The 14,741-nt window shown below is 38.9% G+C and overlaps 1 protein-coding gene across 1 annotated transcript; it reads right to left on the bottom strand.

Annotated features, from left to right (window-relative positions):
* Nucleotides 1-686: 686 nt before the first annotated feature.
* LOC121989606 (succinate dehydrogenase [ubiquinone] flavoprotein subunit, mitochondrial-like) lies at nt 687-8,469 on the bottom strand. The gene is made up of 16 exons (XM_042543747.1): nt 8,243-8,469; nt 7,250-7,414; nt 6,160-6,247; nt 5,780-5,926; nt 5,540-5,680; nt 3,369-3,454; nt 3,194-3,286; nt 3,046-3,109; nt 2,766-2,909; nt 2,476-2,663; nt 2,203-2,377; nt 1,954-2,124; nt 1,793-1,862; nt 1,598-1,718; nt 1,483-1,520; nt 687-1,008 (listed from the first exon to the last, which is right to left on the bottom strand). Exons 1-16 carry the CDS (start codon nt 8,333-8,335, stop codon nt 906-908), a joined length of 1,887 nt encoding a protein of 628 aa, XP_042399681.1. The 5' UTR covers nt 8,336-8,469; the 3' UTR covers nt 687-905.
* Between the last annotated feature and the right edge of the window lie 6,272 nt (nt 8,470-14,741).

The following is a 14,741-nucleotide window of genomic DNA, read 5'->3' as shown; positions in this document are numbered from 1 at the left end:
GATGAATGAGAACATTTTATAAGGCAGTATAGATATATATATAATCTAAAATTGATGACTGTTAGAGAAAAAAAAATACCGTTCGCAAAAACCAACGTTCAAAAAAGCAATTAACGTTTGAAAATCGAAGGTCTGAAAATCAACATTTCACCAAAAAACGGCTAAAAAACTAATTAAATCATATTTAAAAAATTAATAATTAGTTTTAATATGACCCACCAAAAATAAAAAACTCAGAGTTCTATTTATCAAATCCAACTAAAACTAAAAAAAAAAATATTCTTAGAAACTGATAATCTGGCACTGATATTAGGGAACCAATAGTGAATCTATCACTACACATATTTATTTGTGCGGCATGAAAATCAAACCCTAAAAACCCATCCGCCCATTTACCTTCGCACCAAAACCATCGTTGCTTGGGAATTAACACTCGAGTTCTCTTTAAATCTTTAAAACTTTTGATCAAAATCTTTTGTATCCGCACTTTAGGTATTAGAAATAATAAAATACTGATTAATTTGTATTCAAGTACGCTTACAGTGCGATGTGTACTTAAAATTAAAACGTATGCTGCTGTTTTCCTTACGACCGAGATTTTTTTAATAAAAATAAAGTGAATAAAAAAGAATTTCACAAACTAAATGGCAAATTTATTAAACATATTTGATTACATTGAACAACAATTGGGGAAAATTAGTCCAACCTACAGAATTTATTCATGCAGTTGATCCTCAATTGAGTCAAATTACAAAGTTGAGCCTCATTTGAGACGGTTCGAATGTAGTCCATACATATCAGGATTTCTCTGACGAATTACAACAAAAAAAAAAAAAAGAAGATTGTTCCATTATTAAAAACTCAATCAGTTTAGGAACACCATACATGTGGGAATCCATACAAGCTTAGTAAACTCGTGCTTTCGGCGGGAAGGACTCGATTCCATCATCCAAGGTGTTCATATGGACAGGCCGATATGCAAGCCTCACCTTTCCGTTCTCCCAGTATCTGTCAAACAAGGAAATATACCTCTACTCAGACAGTTGACTAGAATCGAATCCAATCCAAACTAGCAAAAACAGAGCCAATTTCAAGAATCCGGACGGTAGGTATGTATATCGTATTTGCCAATCAATCGACTGATTGGTGTTTCAAATTGGCTGGCCAGTTGGTAAATTCAGAGTAGCTTGTTTCTAACCATTTCCTTATTGGCTCAATCAAGCATCTATTTTTGACTCCACATGACTATGGGGTTAAATCGTTAACAATCAACTCGACACCAAAGTTCTCAACTGTTCTAACTTGCTGTCGAACCTTGAGCAGCTTCTATCGAGGTCTTTAAGCATTTAATGAGCATTGATTGAATCAGTGTGTTCTTGGTTTTCTCAGCATTCAGATAGCAATGCATGTTGAAAAACACTACTCAAATAATGCATCATGTTTGAAGTTTGAGAGGAAATTAAGATAAACTTGAATACTTACCCCAATGTATGTTTCATCCAGTTCTGGTCATCTCTTTTCTGCAAGAGAACACTCACGTTACAACCATGATTTTAACACGATAGTGAAATGAAATATTCAGCAGAGAGAGTCTGACCGTAAAATCTTCACGAGCATGAGCTCCTCGGCTTTCCTTTCTTGCCTCAGCAGAGTGCATTGTTATGGATGCATTAATCAAAAGATTTTCTAGCTCAATGGTCTCAATCAAGTCAGAATTCCTGCAAACACAAGTAGACATTAAGAACCAGAAAGATCATTGAAAACTTGATCATTTGAAGCACAAGGAATCAACCATATCAAACTCCGATCATGGACTTTAACATCGTGAAAGCTTTCGCATGTCTTGTCGATCAATTGACAACCTACAAGAAAGTCAGGCAAAAGTAATTAGCACAGAAAATCACAGAGCAGAAGTACTTCATTCAATGAACTACTACATGGCACACAAATAACCTTCTTCAAGTGTTTCTTGTGTTCGAAAAACAGCAGCATTATTTTGCATCACCCGTTGCATGTTTAAACGTATTTCTGAAGTAGGTAATGAACCATTCGCATTCCTTAATTTATCCAACCATGCAATAGTCTTTTCTGCAGCATTTTTCTCTAGAGGTTTCTGCTTCTGGCCTGTCCATTCAATAGGATGATTCTACTTGCAATAGGCATTCACTAAGTTCTAGCTCACACGAGAATATGACGTTATACCTGGTTTGCAGATTTTGGCAACTCTGTTAGCACATGCTCTGCCAAAAACCACTATATCGAGGAGTGAATTTGCACCAAGTCGGTTGGCTCCATGAACAGATGCACAAGCGGCCTCTCCAGCAGCCATCAGACCAGGAACGACTGCATCAGGATCATTGCCCTTTATCTGAACCACCTGAGAAACCAATCACATGTACAAATAGAACAAATCAGTAGCGGGCATAGAAAGAGCTACAGGCACTCTCAGAATCCATATGATAGCCACTAGCGAACCTCCCCGTGGTAGTTTGTTGGTATTCCACCCATATTATAGTGCACAGTGGGTAAAACAGGGATGGGTTCTTTAGTGACATCGACACCAGCAAAAATAGCAGCAGTCTCGGATATCCCAGGAAGTCTTTCCTTGAGAACATCCGGGGGCAAATGATTCAGATGGAGATAAATATGATCCTTCAGCGGTCCTAAAGTATATCCAAAATAACCAAATATCAATGCCATGCACTTCAGCACCACAAAAATCAGCATTAGAAAAACAAACCCACAAGTAATCATTCAGTCCATACCTACACCACGTCCTTCTCGTATCTCGATTGTCATAGATCTCGAAACCACATCACGTGATGCAAGATCCTTTGCGGTAGGAGCATATCGTTCCATAAACCGTTCACCTTCACTGTTCCTAAGAATACCACCTTCTCCTCGAGATCCTAAACTTTGCAGTTAAAACAATCAATAAACCACAATTAGTGAAGAGAAAGCATTCTTTTAAGGATGGAATAAAAAATTGGACATCCTTTACATGGACTCAGGGATTGCTTAAAACTAAGAGAAAAGCATTAAAACCTTCAGTAATTAGGCATCCAGCACCATATATGCCCGTAGGATGAAACTGAACAAACTCAAGATCCTACAGGAAGAATAAAATTTAAGAAGAAGCACCACATGTGTTAGGCATAGAATAGCACTACAATAGAATAGTAATCAAACTAACCTCAAGGGGTAAACCAGCTCGTGCAACCATGGCATTGCCATCTCCAGTACATGTATGAGCCGATGTTGCAGAGAAGTAAGCTCTACCATAACCCTGAGTAAAGTAATTCATAACTTAATTCAGTGAGAAATCAAAGAAAGTGTTGTTTTGGACCCCAAAAGTAAACTATCAGTACCCCAGTGGCCAAAATTGTGTTTGTTGCATGGAAACGATGAAGTGTCCCATCCTCCATATTAAGGGCAATCACTCCCTGACAAGTCCCTACGCCATTGATAACAAGCATACATGTATAAGAATTAATTACATATCTAAAAAATTGCATGAATCAGAAAAGAAGATAATAATGACAACAACAAGACAAACAAGCCTTGGCTCCCAACCATTTGGATCAATCAGAAAGGAATGGCAAGAGTAGGATAATAACAAAATGTGACAGATGAACTGCTAGCATTAGATTTCAACAAATCTAAGATTTTAGCTCTGCTATTCATTTAGTCCTATAAACAACCCATCTTTCAAGTATTTACTAGTCCAATTATTTCATTCTTTAAATTCTAAATAAATAGTTCACTTTTTGGCGTGGGACTAAATAAAAGTGCATTAATGAAAGGATATATTTACATGGTAGATCTCAGCTCCATTAATCCCGGGATGGAAGAGCCCAATAGTAAAATGGAACTCACAACCACTTTGACAGTATAATCTGAGAAAACTTCACAAAAAATAAACTGCATCAAGCAAAAATTTTGCTAATCTCTTTGACTGAATCAACACTTATGCTTCATCCAGATATACAAGTCTGTATTTAGTAGCAACAACAAATGTTCTAAAAACTGATCAGGTTGACACATACCAAGATACACCTTAATGAATCTATACCCAACAAACATTAGCAGCAAATACCCTTAATCTCCAAGCAGAAATTCCAGATAAACAACATGCTAACAACATTTACTGAAATAATCAGCATACTTCAACCACTGTAGCTAAAGCTCAACATCCACGTTTGAGAAATAGTAGTAATAACCGGTCATGACACATGAAGCATGACTTGTTTACTACTGCATCTCTAAGACGTGATATCACAACCATCAGGCAAAGATATTCCCAGAAAACAATACTGAAGCAACTACAAACTTATTTGATCCAGAAAAACAAACCAATTAAGCAAACCTAAACACGAGATGATCCAGGGCAAACTTCATCTGGAAATCCAACTGGATCAGCACTTGACCTCTGCTGAAGCACCAAAAGGAATGTCGGTGATGCCTACTAGTTGCAGATGGCCTTTAAAATTTGCTAATCGCTTATTTTGAGGGATCTGAACTATTGTCTGATCTACTATTGGCTATTGTGCAATCCTCAACTCGAAACAAATCCAACAAATTGGGTCCCTGTTGTTTGCTAATTCTTCTTGAAGCCGTAAATACCTGTCTTACTAGAGCTTTAACTAGAAAGGAAAAATACATAAACTAGTCCTTAATTTGCATGAACAACTCAAAGAAGTCAGCTTAAGAAGTTGGAAAAGACCTTCGAAGTGATTGTCAAGTCCTTGGTTCAGTATATGCCTTTACCAAAATGAGGGCTTGCTTTTATGCATTATCAAAAAAGAAATTCCATGAGAAACTCTAACTTTTTAGTGACAATTTTAAGAAATCAAGACACTAAGACCACATGGCCAAAATCTTCCGTGGATATTGTATGCGTGTTAACCAAAACAAAGAGAGCTCATTCATTCATTTTTCAAAATTTTTAATCTCCCCTCTTGCACTATATTGCTTACTTTGGTTATTTAAAATTCATTATTCCAAACTACATCTAAAATTCTGTATAACAACCCAAGTAGCTGGGACTTTATAGCCATTATGATGTATTCCAAACATGAAATTAGAAGAAAATATAAATATGTGTAGGAAGAGCCATTCGCTAGAGTTGATCAGAGTTAAAAAGATGGAATTCAGAACTGCACTAATATGCATTTCTTTTCCTTCATAATTTCACCTTTCTGATCATTTTAGCATAAACATCAACCAAAGGTACACCAGTCAGCATGCTCAGCAGTAAATAATACATGAAAAAAACATCAGATTTCTATACGAGTTTTATGATATCTCCTTAAAGAAATCAATCAATAACCAAAAGTAGTGCTAATTTAAGTTCCCAAATAAGAGTACAAAGAGGGCATGGAAAATGTCTACCAATACATAGTAAGAAACTACAACAACCAACAACAATCAAGCCTTATCCCACTAGGCGGGGTCGGCTCAATACATAGTACGAAACTAAAAGATAAAAATTGTCCAAATTAATATATTTTAGCGGAATCTCAACAAAAAAAAAACTTACCATCCTTATCCATAATAAGATCCAAAGCAAAGTATTCAACAAAAAACTGAGTATTATGCTTCATCGCTTGACCATATAGTGTGTGCAACAGCGCATGACCAGTTCGATCAGCAGCACATGCACAACGATATGCCTGGCCACCTATTGATATGCCAACCAATGCAAATAGTATGTTAGTTATTATTAGGCACTAAAAACCTGGAGATTTTTTCACCATAATCATGTGTGTTAAGTTACAACCTTTTCCAAAATTCAAACTTTGACCTCCAAAAGCTCGTTGATAGATTTTCCCATCTTCAGTCCGAGAGAAAGGTAAACCATAATTTTCCAGCTCAATGACTGCTTTTGGTGCTTCTCTGCACATATACTGAATGGCATCTTGATCACCTAGTGGAAGTCAACAAGCCACACGTCACTATGGTACATAGATGTAGAAGTGAGGAAACCTAAAGCCAAAGAGTGATAGCATCTCCCTATCCACCAAAAGAAAAAAGTCTGGGTAGGTTCATCTAACAATGAGGATTTATTATTTTCTATTTTACTCTGCCAAAGCAAATTAGACAATATCATACATTTATGAGATTAAGTAAATTGACAGATCCTTCTTGCAAGTTAGTTACCTAGCCAATCACTTCCTTTGACGGTATCATACATATGCCACCTCCAATCATCTTCTGACATATTACCCAGAGCTGCATTTATGCCACCCTGTATATGATTGTTAACATGATTCAGTATATATTTCCAAACTAATAGTGAGAGTGAAGCTGGTTGAAACCCAAAATTCAAGTACAAGCAGAAAATCCTATTAGAAAAATAACAAGGGTGATGCCTTTAAAAGAACTGGCATCACTTAACCATTAGGTTATTAGCAACTCAAAGATAGTTTGTCCAAAACCAACAAAATGGATTACACAGGAGTTGTTGCATTTGGTAACTGAATAATTTCAAAAGCAAGGAATTCAAAAAAACTGCATTAGTTCCTTGATTCTGCATTTCAAAATATAGTATGTTATTCAAATTTTGTTGATCAAGATGCTCATTTCACAAACAGGTACACACTTCCCATTGCTCAGAAGGACAGAACTACAATCTTTCCAAGAGTTGTAAAAATTAGAACTTACTACCTCTATAGCCTCTCAAAGTAGAGCATATGACAAAAGTGATGCAGACATGGAAATGTTATCATCGATACCAATTTTAAATTACACTTCTCCAATCAAAGGGAGAACCAGAATTCCTAAGAGGTTGAAAGTTAAACTTTCACCCTTCTACACATGAATTATTTCATAGCATGATTAAAAAACACAATGATAGCTCAGTCTTTTACAAAAGGTGGAAATATATAGTATTCACACTTGTATCATTAAAAAAAAATAGTTTCAATTTAGAAAAGAATATAGCAAAATCTCATAATCTGGAAAAAAAAAAAGAAATGTTGTATCAGACCTGCATCTACATATTTAGTTAATCCACTTATATTGTCTTAATACCACTTATTATCTTACAGAATGACAATTTAACTTACCAACAAGAACCTAATGACTGACCAAACCAATCAATTTAAGATATGCCAGAGGTAGTTAGCAAGGATTTGTATGTATTTAGTTATCCATATGTACAGCTACAAAAGAATGCATAAATGTATCAGCATTTGAGATTGAATATACAAATTGAAAATACTAAAAATGAAGAACTAGCTTTCAGCACCTGTGCGGCTACTGTATGAGAGCGAGTTGGAAAGAGCTTGGTAATGCAAGCTGTGTTGAAGCCATGCTCCGAGAGACCAATAGCTGCTCTAAGGCCAGCACCTCCAGCACCAACAACGACTGCATCATATGTGTGATCTACGATAGTGTATGAAGATTGTCCAACCTTTGCATCAAAAGGGAAACATTCAGTCTTACAAAGAATAAGTATATATCATTGTAAATGGTTAACCAAGATTAGTGAGAGGAAAAAAAAGTTAAGAAGATTAACGAACAGCCTTTGAATGTAAAATGACACACACAAAAGATCAATTTTCGAAAAAAAAAAAAATTAAACTCAAGGAAATATACTGCACAGCTATTTTATAAAAAATTACATAAAATCGGATCACGATACATGGACAGAACCCTAATCCGTGACACATGGTGGCAAATTGCGTCGTCTAAGTAATTACTCCATCGGAGAGTATAGATTGACTAAGAAAACTAAATCATCTACATTCAAAGGAAAATAGTGAGATTCAGTCCTTTGAGATGATAAAACACCAAACAAGACATCGACTAGTGACCAGGAAAATAAAGAAAAAAAAGGGGAGAGAGAGAGAGACGAAGCGAGACGATAATCGAGCACAGAAATAAGAAAAAAAGGAACAAATTCTTCATTAAGCAACAAATATTATTAAACAACATCATATCTCCGACAGTGCTCGTGATCCAATCCAAAGCAGAGGCATGCTAGTAGTTAGAACGACCAAATGGTTTTTCAAGAACGGATCGTTCTTATTATTGAAATTTCAGAGAGACAAGAACTTCACTAAAACGCGATTAAAAAAATTTTAAAAATACAAAAAAAAAATTCTTCCCATCGCCATCAAATGCCAAGACGGGCCATGCAAAGCGGACGGCCTAAACACACGAAGCTCTTTTGTCAAGCTGAGATCCCGTATCAGAACCAGAATAACTTCAAAAGGATCGCAGAACGACAGAGGAATACCGAATTGTTGGAGAGGAATCTAGGCGTCGCCCCGATCGACGACGATGCCTTCTTCGAGAAGAGCAAGGTCTGCGGCAGGCAGCGGCGCCACATCTCCTACGAGCCCTGCGCGATCTCAAGATTCCCAGACAAGATCACGGAGCACGACGACGACGGCGGCGACGGAAGGAGCAAAAGCAATGAAGTAACTACACAGCACGTAAAGGACGGCAACCCTTTCAACTGCCTAAAATTACGGGCCACAAGGACTGACGGCCCATTTAAGCAAATATCAATAGCTTCCCTTCAACCGATAAATAATATTTTATTTGCCCTCTGGCACTGTTTGGTGGATGCATGCAGTATCACGGTTTAAAACTCAGCTGAGATAAGATCAGATTTTACCGTTGGCCAATTATTTAATTCATCAAGTTATTTCGCTGAACGATTTGCTAAAACAAGTATCAAACGTATGCCAAAATTAACTCCAAAATTAATCAGGCATTCAGGGTAAATTTCGTTAAGGCGGATTATATATAAAAAATTATATATATCTATAGTATTTTTAGCTAGGCTACAACTGGGAAAGGTGCAGGGGAACACCTCTTACAGCTGTTGAAATGGTGATTTTTTTTTAACTCTTAATTATGCTAATAAATTTTTATTTTTTTAGGATAGAGATTAAATTATAATATTAAGAAAAAAAATATCTAACACGAGCAGTCCACGCTTTCGAAGTTACTCCTACCTTCCAGATTAATTGATGTGAAGAATTAAATATCTGAATTATATATATATATATATATATATATATTGTAAGGCTATACTTAGATAACTTTTGACGAAGTTGGCACGCATTGATGATGGATGGAAAGGTGAAGGAGTTGGAATTGAGAAGGGACTCTTGGGATCACAAGCCGTGGCGAGAGCTACCGCCACGACATTGAGACGCCATTGACTCAGCCAACGGAAGCGCGGCGCCACCGATATCCATGAGACATGAAAGGGAGCTTCGTCAAGCTTCGCTTGTTTCTCCTCCGCCAAGGAAAAAACAAAGGTTAGGATGATTATTACTGGTCATTGAATTCGCACCGTGGCATACCGAGACATGTGAAAGATCACTGCACCAGGTGGCAAGAAAAGTAAAACAGAGGGAGAATTGAATCAGTTTATTCATTGAAGGAAACAAATTTCCCATGACTAACACAATAACAGAACGGGAACTTATATTTAATTAAAGATCAATGTGAAAAATATTATAGAAAAAATATGTTAAAATTTTTTGTAATAAAATTTTATTATGGTTTTATATAATAAAATTTTATTATAATTTTTCATAACAAAATTCTGTTACGATTTTTCATAATAGAAATTTGTTAAAATTTTATCAGGTATGAAATTTATACACTATTTATAGGGATCATTGTAAATCTATTGTACAATTATGAGAATTGTTGAATGTGATTCTCTTGAGTAGAGAAAATTTTAATAAAACTTTAACCGTTTTAAAGGAGTAGGTACGCCACCGAACTATGGTAACTCTTCTTCTTCCTCCTCCTCGTGTTTGCTCCTTTTATGCGTCTTTGTCTTGTTGCTCCATGCGATTTCTGTTTATCTCTTTCTCTTCTTTTACGTTAAAGGTTGAGAGGTGTTGCCCCTCTCTTTGCGCAACAATTGGTATCAGAACGAAGCTTTGGTGAATTTTTTCAACATGTCAGGGACGACTTCTGTGAAGTTTGACGAAACCGGAAACTTCAGATTATGGCAAAAAATGATCAAGAACTTGTTGTGCAACAAGACATGGTGAAAGCGTTATGAGAAAGGAAACCAGAAAGCATGGAGAGATCAAATTGAGAAGAACTTCATATGAAGGCAGTGGTAACAATCAGGTTTTGTCTTACGATGATATGATATACCATGTCATGGATGAGGAGTCACCAGTGTCAATTTGCCAAAAGTTGGAAAGATGGTACATATTAAAATCATTAACAAACAAGTTATATCTTAAGCAAAAATTATTCAGAATGAAAATGACAAAAAGAATCAATTTAAGCTAACACATCAACGTCTTTAACCAGATTATGAGCGATCTGAAGCAAATTGATGTAAAGATCAAAGTCGAAGACAAGGTGCCGATGTTTTTGAATTCTCTACTTTCATTTCCTACGAATAAGAATTTAGTTACTATTTTAATGTGGAATAAGGAAACTCTTAAATTGGAAGAGATCACAGGTGCGTTGTTAGATTTTCACCAAAGGAAGAAAACAAAAGATGAAGTTTCTCAAGGACTTGTGGTAAATAGCAACCAAAAGTATGGTAAGAGCAAATCTCAACATAGATCTGGTAATGACAACAAGGCTCGTTCTAAGTCGAGAAGGAAGAATGTGATCACGTGTTATGAGTATAAAGGCAAAGGTCATATGAAGAGAAATTGTCTACAGATAAAGAAACATGTTGCAAAGAACAAAGGTAGTTCAACAAAGTCTCCAAACATAGTTGAAAAAGAAAATTTAGAGAGCGGTGATGGAAATATGCTATCAGTTATGTCAAGCTCGGAGTAACTGACGGATGCTTGGATTTTAGACTCTACATGTTCATATCACACGACTCCAAACAAAAAGTTGTTTGATATCTATAGGGCAGTGGATTCTGATTCAATATTGATAGGAAATAATGCATCATTCAAAGTTATTGACATAAGAAACGTCAGAATCAAGATATTTGATGGTGTGATCAGAACCCTATGTGATGTTAAATATATACCAGATTTAAGGAAAAACTTGATTTCACTATACACACTAGATGAGATTAGTTGTAGTTACAAATAGTAAGCGGGATGATGAAGGCCAGCAAGAGAGCTTTGACGGTAATGAAAGGATAAAAGTTAGCAGAAAGCATCTATAAGTTGATGGGAACTACAATTGTAGGTGGAGTCGCCTCGATGGAATTTGAATCAGACAGTACTATCTTGTAGCATATGTGGCTAGGGCATATGGGTGAACGTGGGATGCTAAAACTTCACAAGAGAGATTTGATGAGAGGTGTTAAGACATGCAAACTTGAATTCTGCAAATTCTATATTATTGGAAAACAGAGCAAAGTGCAATTTAAAACGGCAACAAACAAGATGGAGGAGATTCTAGACTATATATATACGAATCTCTGGGAACCAGCCAGTATAATATCACGTTGAGGGCACTTATATTTTGTGAGTTTTACTGATGATTACTTATGAAAGATCTAGGTATACTTTATGTGTCATAAGTCAAAAACTTTTACAAAGTTTAAATTATAGAAAATTGAAGTAGAGAACCAAACCGGAAAGAAGATCACATGCTTTAAGTCAGACAATAGGATTGAGTATACAGATTCAAAATTTTAGAAATTTTAAGAGCAACATAGGATAATGAGATATTTATCGATTTGTAGCACATCTCAACATAATGGGATGACGAAAAGGTTGAATAAGACAATCATTAAAAAGATAAAATGTCTCAGACTAAATGCAAGACTAGCAAAAAATTTCTGGACAGAAACAGTTAACATGACATATTATCTCATTAATAGATCACTAATTGCAGCACTAGAAGGCAAAGTATCAAAGAAAGTATGAACATTGATCCGGTGGTAAGAGCCCGGGACCCCCTAACGAGGGGTCAATGCCCCGTGGAGGTCAAAGGGCCAGGTGGTCCGTCGAAGAAGGGTGAGCCGACCGGACTCATGAGAAAAGGGCAGGCCGATCGGTCTGCCAGTAAACATCTGATAGTAAAAGGCGCCCTGACAGGGATCGGGGTTTCGACGCTCAATGAAACAGTAAATAATGACCGAGCGAAAGGCCTAAGAGAAGGCAGAACGTAATGGGTGCGCCGCCCGGCCGGCGCAGGGAATTAGGGCCGTCCGGACGGCGCTCTTCGTCTAGCCGGCCGGACGAACGTCCTGGCCGGCGGTGGGTAAATAGGGACAGGAACATTTGCTGACAGCCGTCAAGTCGTATGGCTAGGCCATACTCCTAGTCTGTCAACGGGGTGTCCTGTTGTCCCATCGAAGGCGCGATGGGACTGTTGCAGTATGACGTCAGGTAAGCTTTCTGACAAACACATACCGAGGTATGGGCTGCGGACACGTACGCGTCTCGGTGGGCGTGTAGAAGCTCTTTCACCGCTCTATATAAAGAGCCGCAGACTTCGCCGGAGGTACGCGTTCTACAAGCTTTGGAGCTACTTTTTCCACCACTTGCTTACCTGACTTGAGCGTCGGAGGGTCGCCGCCGGGAACCCCTTCCCGGCCCGACTTCTGTGCAGGTTCGCCGGAGTTTCGTGAGACTAGCCGGAGATCTACATCAGCAACCCGGAGAGCGCCACGTGCCCAGCGTCCGTTGATTCAGCATTCGGACAGGATCAATTTGGCGCCGTCTGTGGGAACGCTCCTGCATCCGATCGGAAACAATGGACGAGGCTGGACGACAACACATGGTGACGCTTTCGAACGAGGAACTCGACGCTCTGATCGAGATAAGGGCCGCCAAGCTCGTGGAGCAAAAACAGAAAGCCACAGCCGAGCGGCCGGAGCAGCAAGCAACATCAGCGTCTGGTGGTCGAGCGGAAGCACCACCGGCCACCGTTGCATTTCATCGAGCCCTATTCCGCACCCCTGAAGCCGTACCAGCTTATAGAGATAGGGGATCTTCTTCGGATGAAATGCCTAGACGAGATGACAGAAAGGGGAAAGCCCCCCGAGCGGACGCATCACCCGAGAGGATTAATCGCTAATTTTCAGAGGCTATTCTGCGAGATCCTCTGCCGAAGCACTACGTGCCTCCGACGATCGACGAGTATAATGGGACAACCGACCCAGATGATCATCTGGGTAAGTTCGATAACACAGCTACTCTCCATCAATACACAGATGGAGTAAAGTGCCGAGTTTTTTTTACCACTCTCTCGGGATCGGCTTAACGGTGGTTTCGGAGGTTGCCGGACGGATCCATCACAAGCTTCAAGGACTTCCGAACGGCCTTCCTCCACCATTTTGCAAGCAGCCGACGCTACCAGAAAACGAGCGTGAGCCTGTTCGCCATCAAGCAAGAAGCCCGTGAATCGCTCCGAGATTACATCCAGCGGTTCAACAAAGTGGCAATGGATATTCCAACGGCCACTTCGGAAACCATGATGAACGCCTTCACACAAGGCCTAGTGGATGGGGATTTTTTCCGATCACTCATCCGAAAGCCGCCCCGAGATTACGATCACATGCTACACCGGGCTAACGAATACATCAACGTGGAAGAAGCGCAAGCGGCCAGGAAAAAAGAAACTCCAACCGAGCGGGCTCCCCCTGCCGAGCGGAAACAGCACGCCGCTCATCAGCCTCCTAGAGGACCAAGGGCCGAAGCAATCCGATCCCCCCACGCCAAGTCCCATGTGCAAGAGGTATCTGCCGCCCGGCCCAAGCCAAAGAAGAGATGGACCCCGATGTTCTGCTCCTTCCACCGGACGGATACGCACAACACAAGGGATTGTCGAAGTCTTCCCTTCGTGGCTCATCCTGTGCCCCGGAATGCCGGACGACGGTCTCCCTCAGTCGACAGGCGACAGAGAACTCATGAAGCCGATCGGACGTGAGCTGATAGGCCACAGCAGCAACAGACTCCCGATCGGCATCGTTCTCCAAGGCAGGAGAATCGCCGTGCGTCCAGAGAACGGTCCCGACCGTCCGCTCGGGAAGAGGAAAATAGAAACAATACTTCCCGAGGCGAGACCAAGAAGATTTCTAGGATGGAGATTCACATGGATAGAGCTGTAGAGAGATTATGGTTGTCTTAATATAGTTATATGGAAAAGGTGTTGGATATGTTCAATATGAAGAATGCAAAGTCGGTGAACACACCTTGGCGCATCACTTCAAGTTATCCAGTATACTATGTTCAAAGACGAATGACGAGATCCAAAATATGTCAAAGGTTCCTTATGTCAGTGCAATTGGTTATCTAAGATATGCCATAATTTGCACAAGACCAATTTTTGCGCAAGCAGTTAGTATAGTGAGCAAGTTTCTCTCAAATTCTGGTCGACCACATTAGGATGCAGTGAAATGGGTTTTCATATACTTGAGAATTACAACTAATTATAATATTATATTCAGTAGACAACCAAAAGATCCTTCAGTTGCTGGGTACGTAGATGCACACTATGCAGGAGATATAAATGATAGAAGGTCTACTATAGAGTAAATGTTCACTGTGGCAAGAGGGTCTATCTATTGAAAATCTATAATACAATCTATTATTGCATTGTCTACTACGGAATCAGAATACATGGCAACAACTAAAACAATGAAAGAAATTTTATGACTTACATGGTTGGTCAGAGAACTGGGTGTTCAGTAAGGTGAAGTCAAGTTATTATACAACAGGCAGAGTGCTATCTATTTGGAAAAGAATTAAGTGTATCATGCGAGAACCAAACACATTGATGTAAGATTTCACAATATCAAAGAATTGATTGCTTCCGAAAAAATTCAA

This window comes from Zingiber officinale, chromosome 6B, assembly GCF_018446385.1.
Source record: "Zingiber officinale cultivar Zhangliang chromosome 6B, Zo_v1.1, whole genome shotgun sequence".
NCBI lineage: Eukaryota > Viridiplantae > Streptophyta > Magnoliopsida > Zingiberales > Zingiberaceae > Zingiber > Zingiber officinale.
This window is presented reverse-complemented; position numbering and strand designations above follow the sequence as displayed.

Bases quoted from the DNA above. Each gene is read 5' to 3' on its own strand.
- LOC121989606 (XM_042543747.1), bottom strand. From the start codon at position 8,335: ATGTGGCGCCGCTGCCTGCCGCAGACCTTGCTCTTCTCGAAGAAGGCA. The intron at 5,681-5,779 runs GTTGTAACTTAA...GCATATCAATAG, and splicing joins AAGTTTGAATTTTGGAAAAG to GTGGCCAGGCATATCGTTGT. The intron at 2,125-2,202 runs GTATAACGTCAT...TTGAATGGACAG, and splicing joins TGCCAAAATCTGCAAACCAG to GCCAGAAGCAGAAACCTCTA.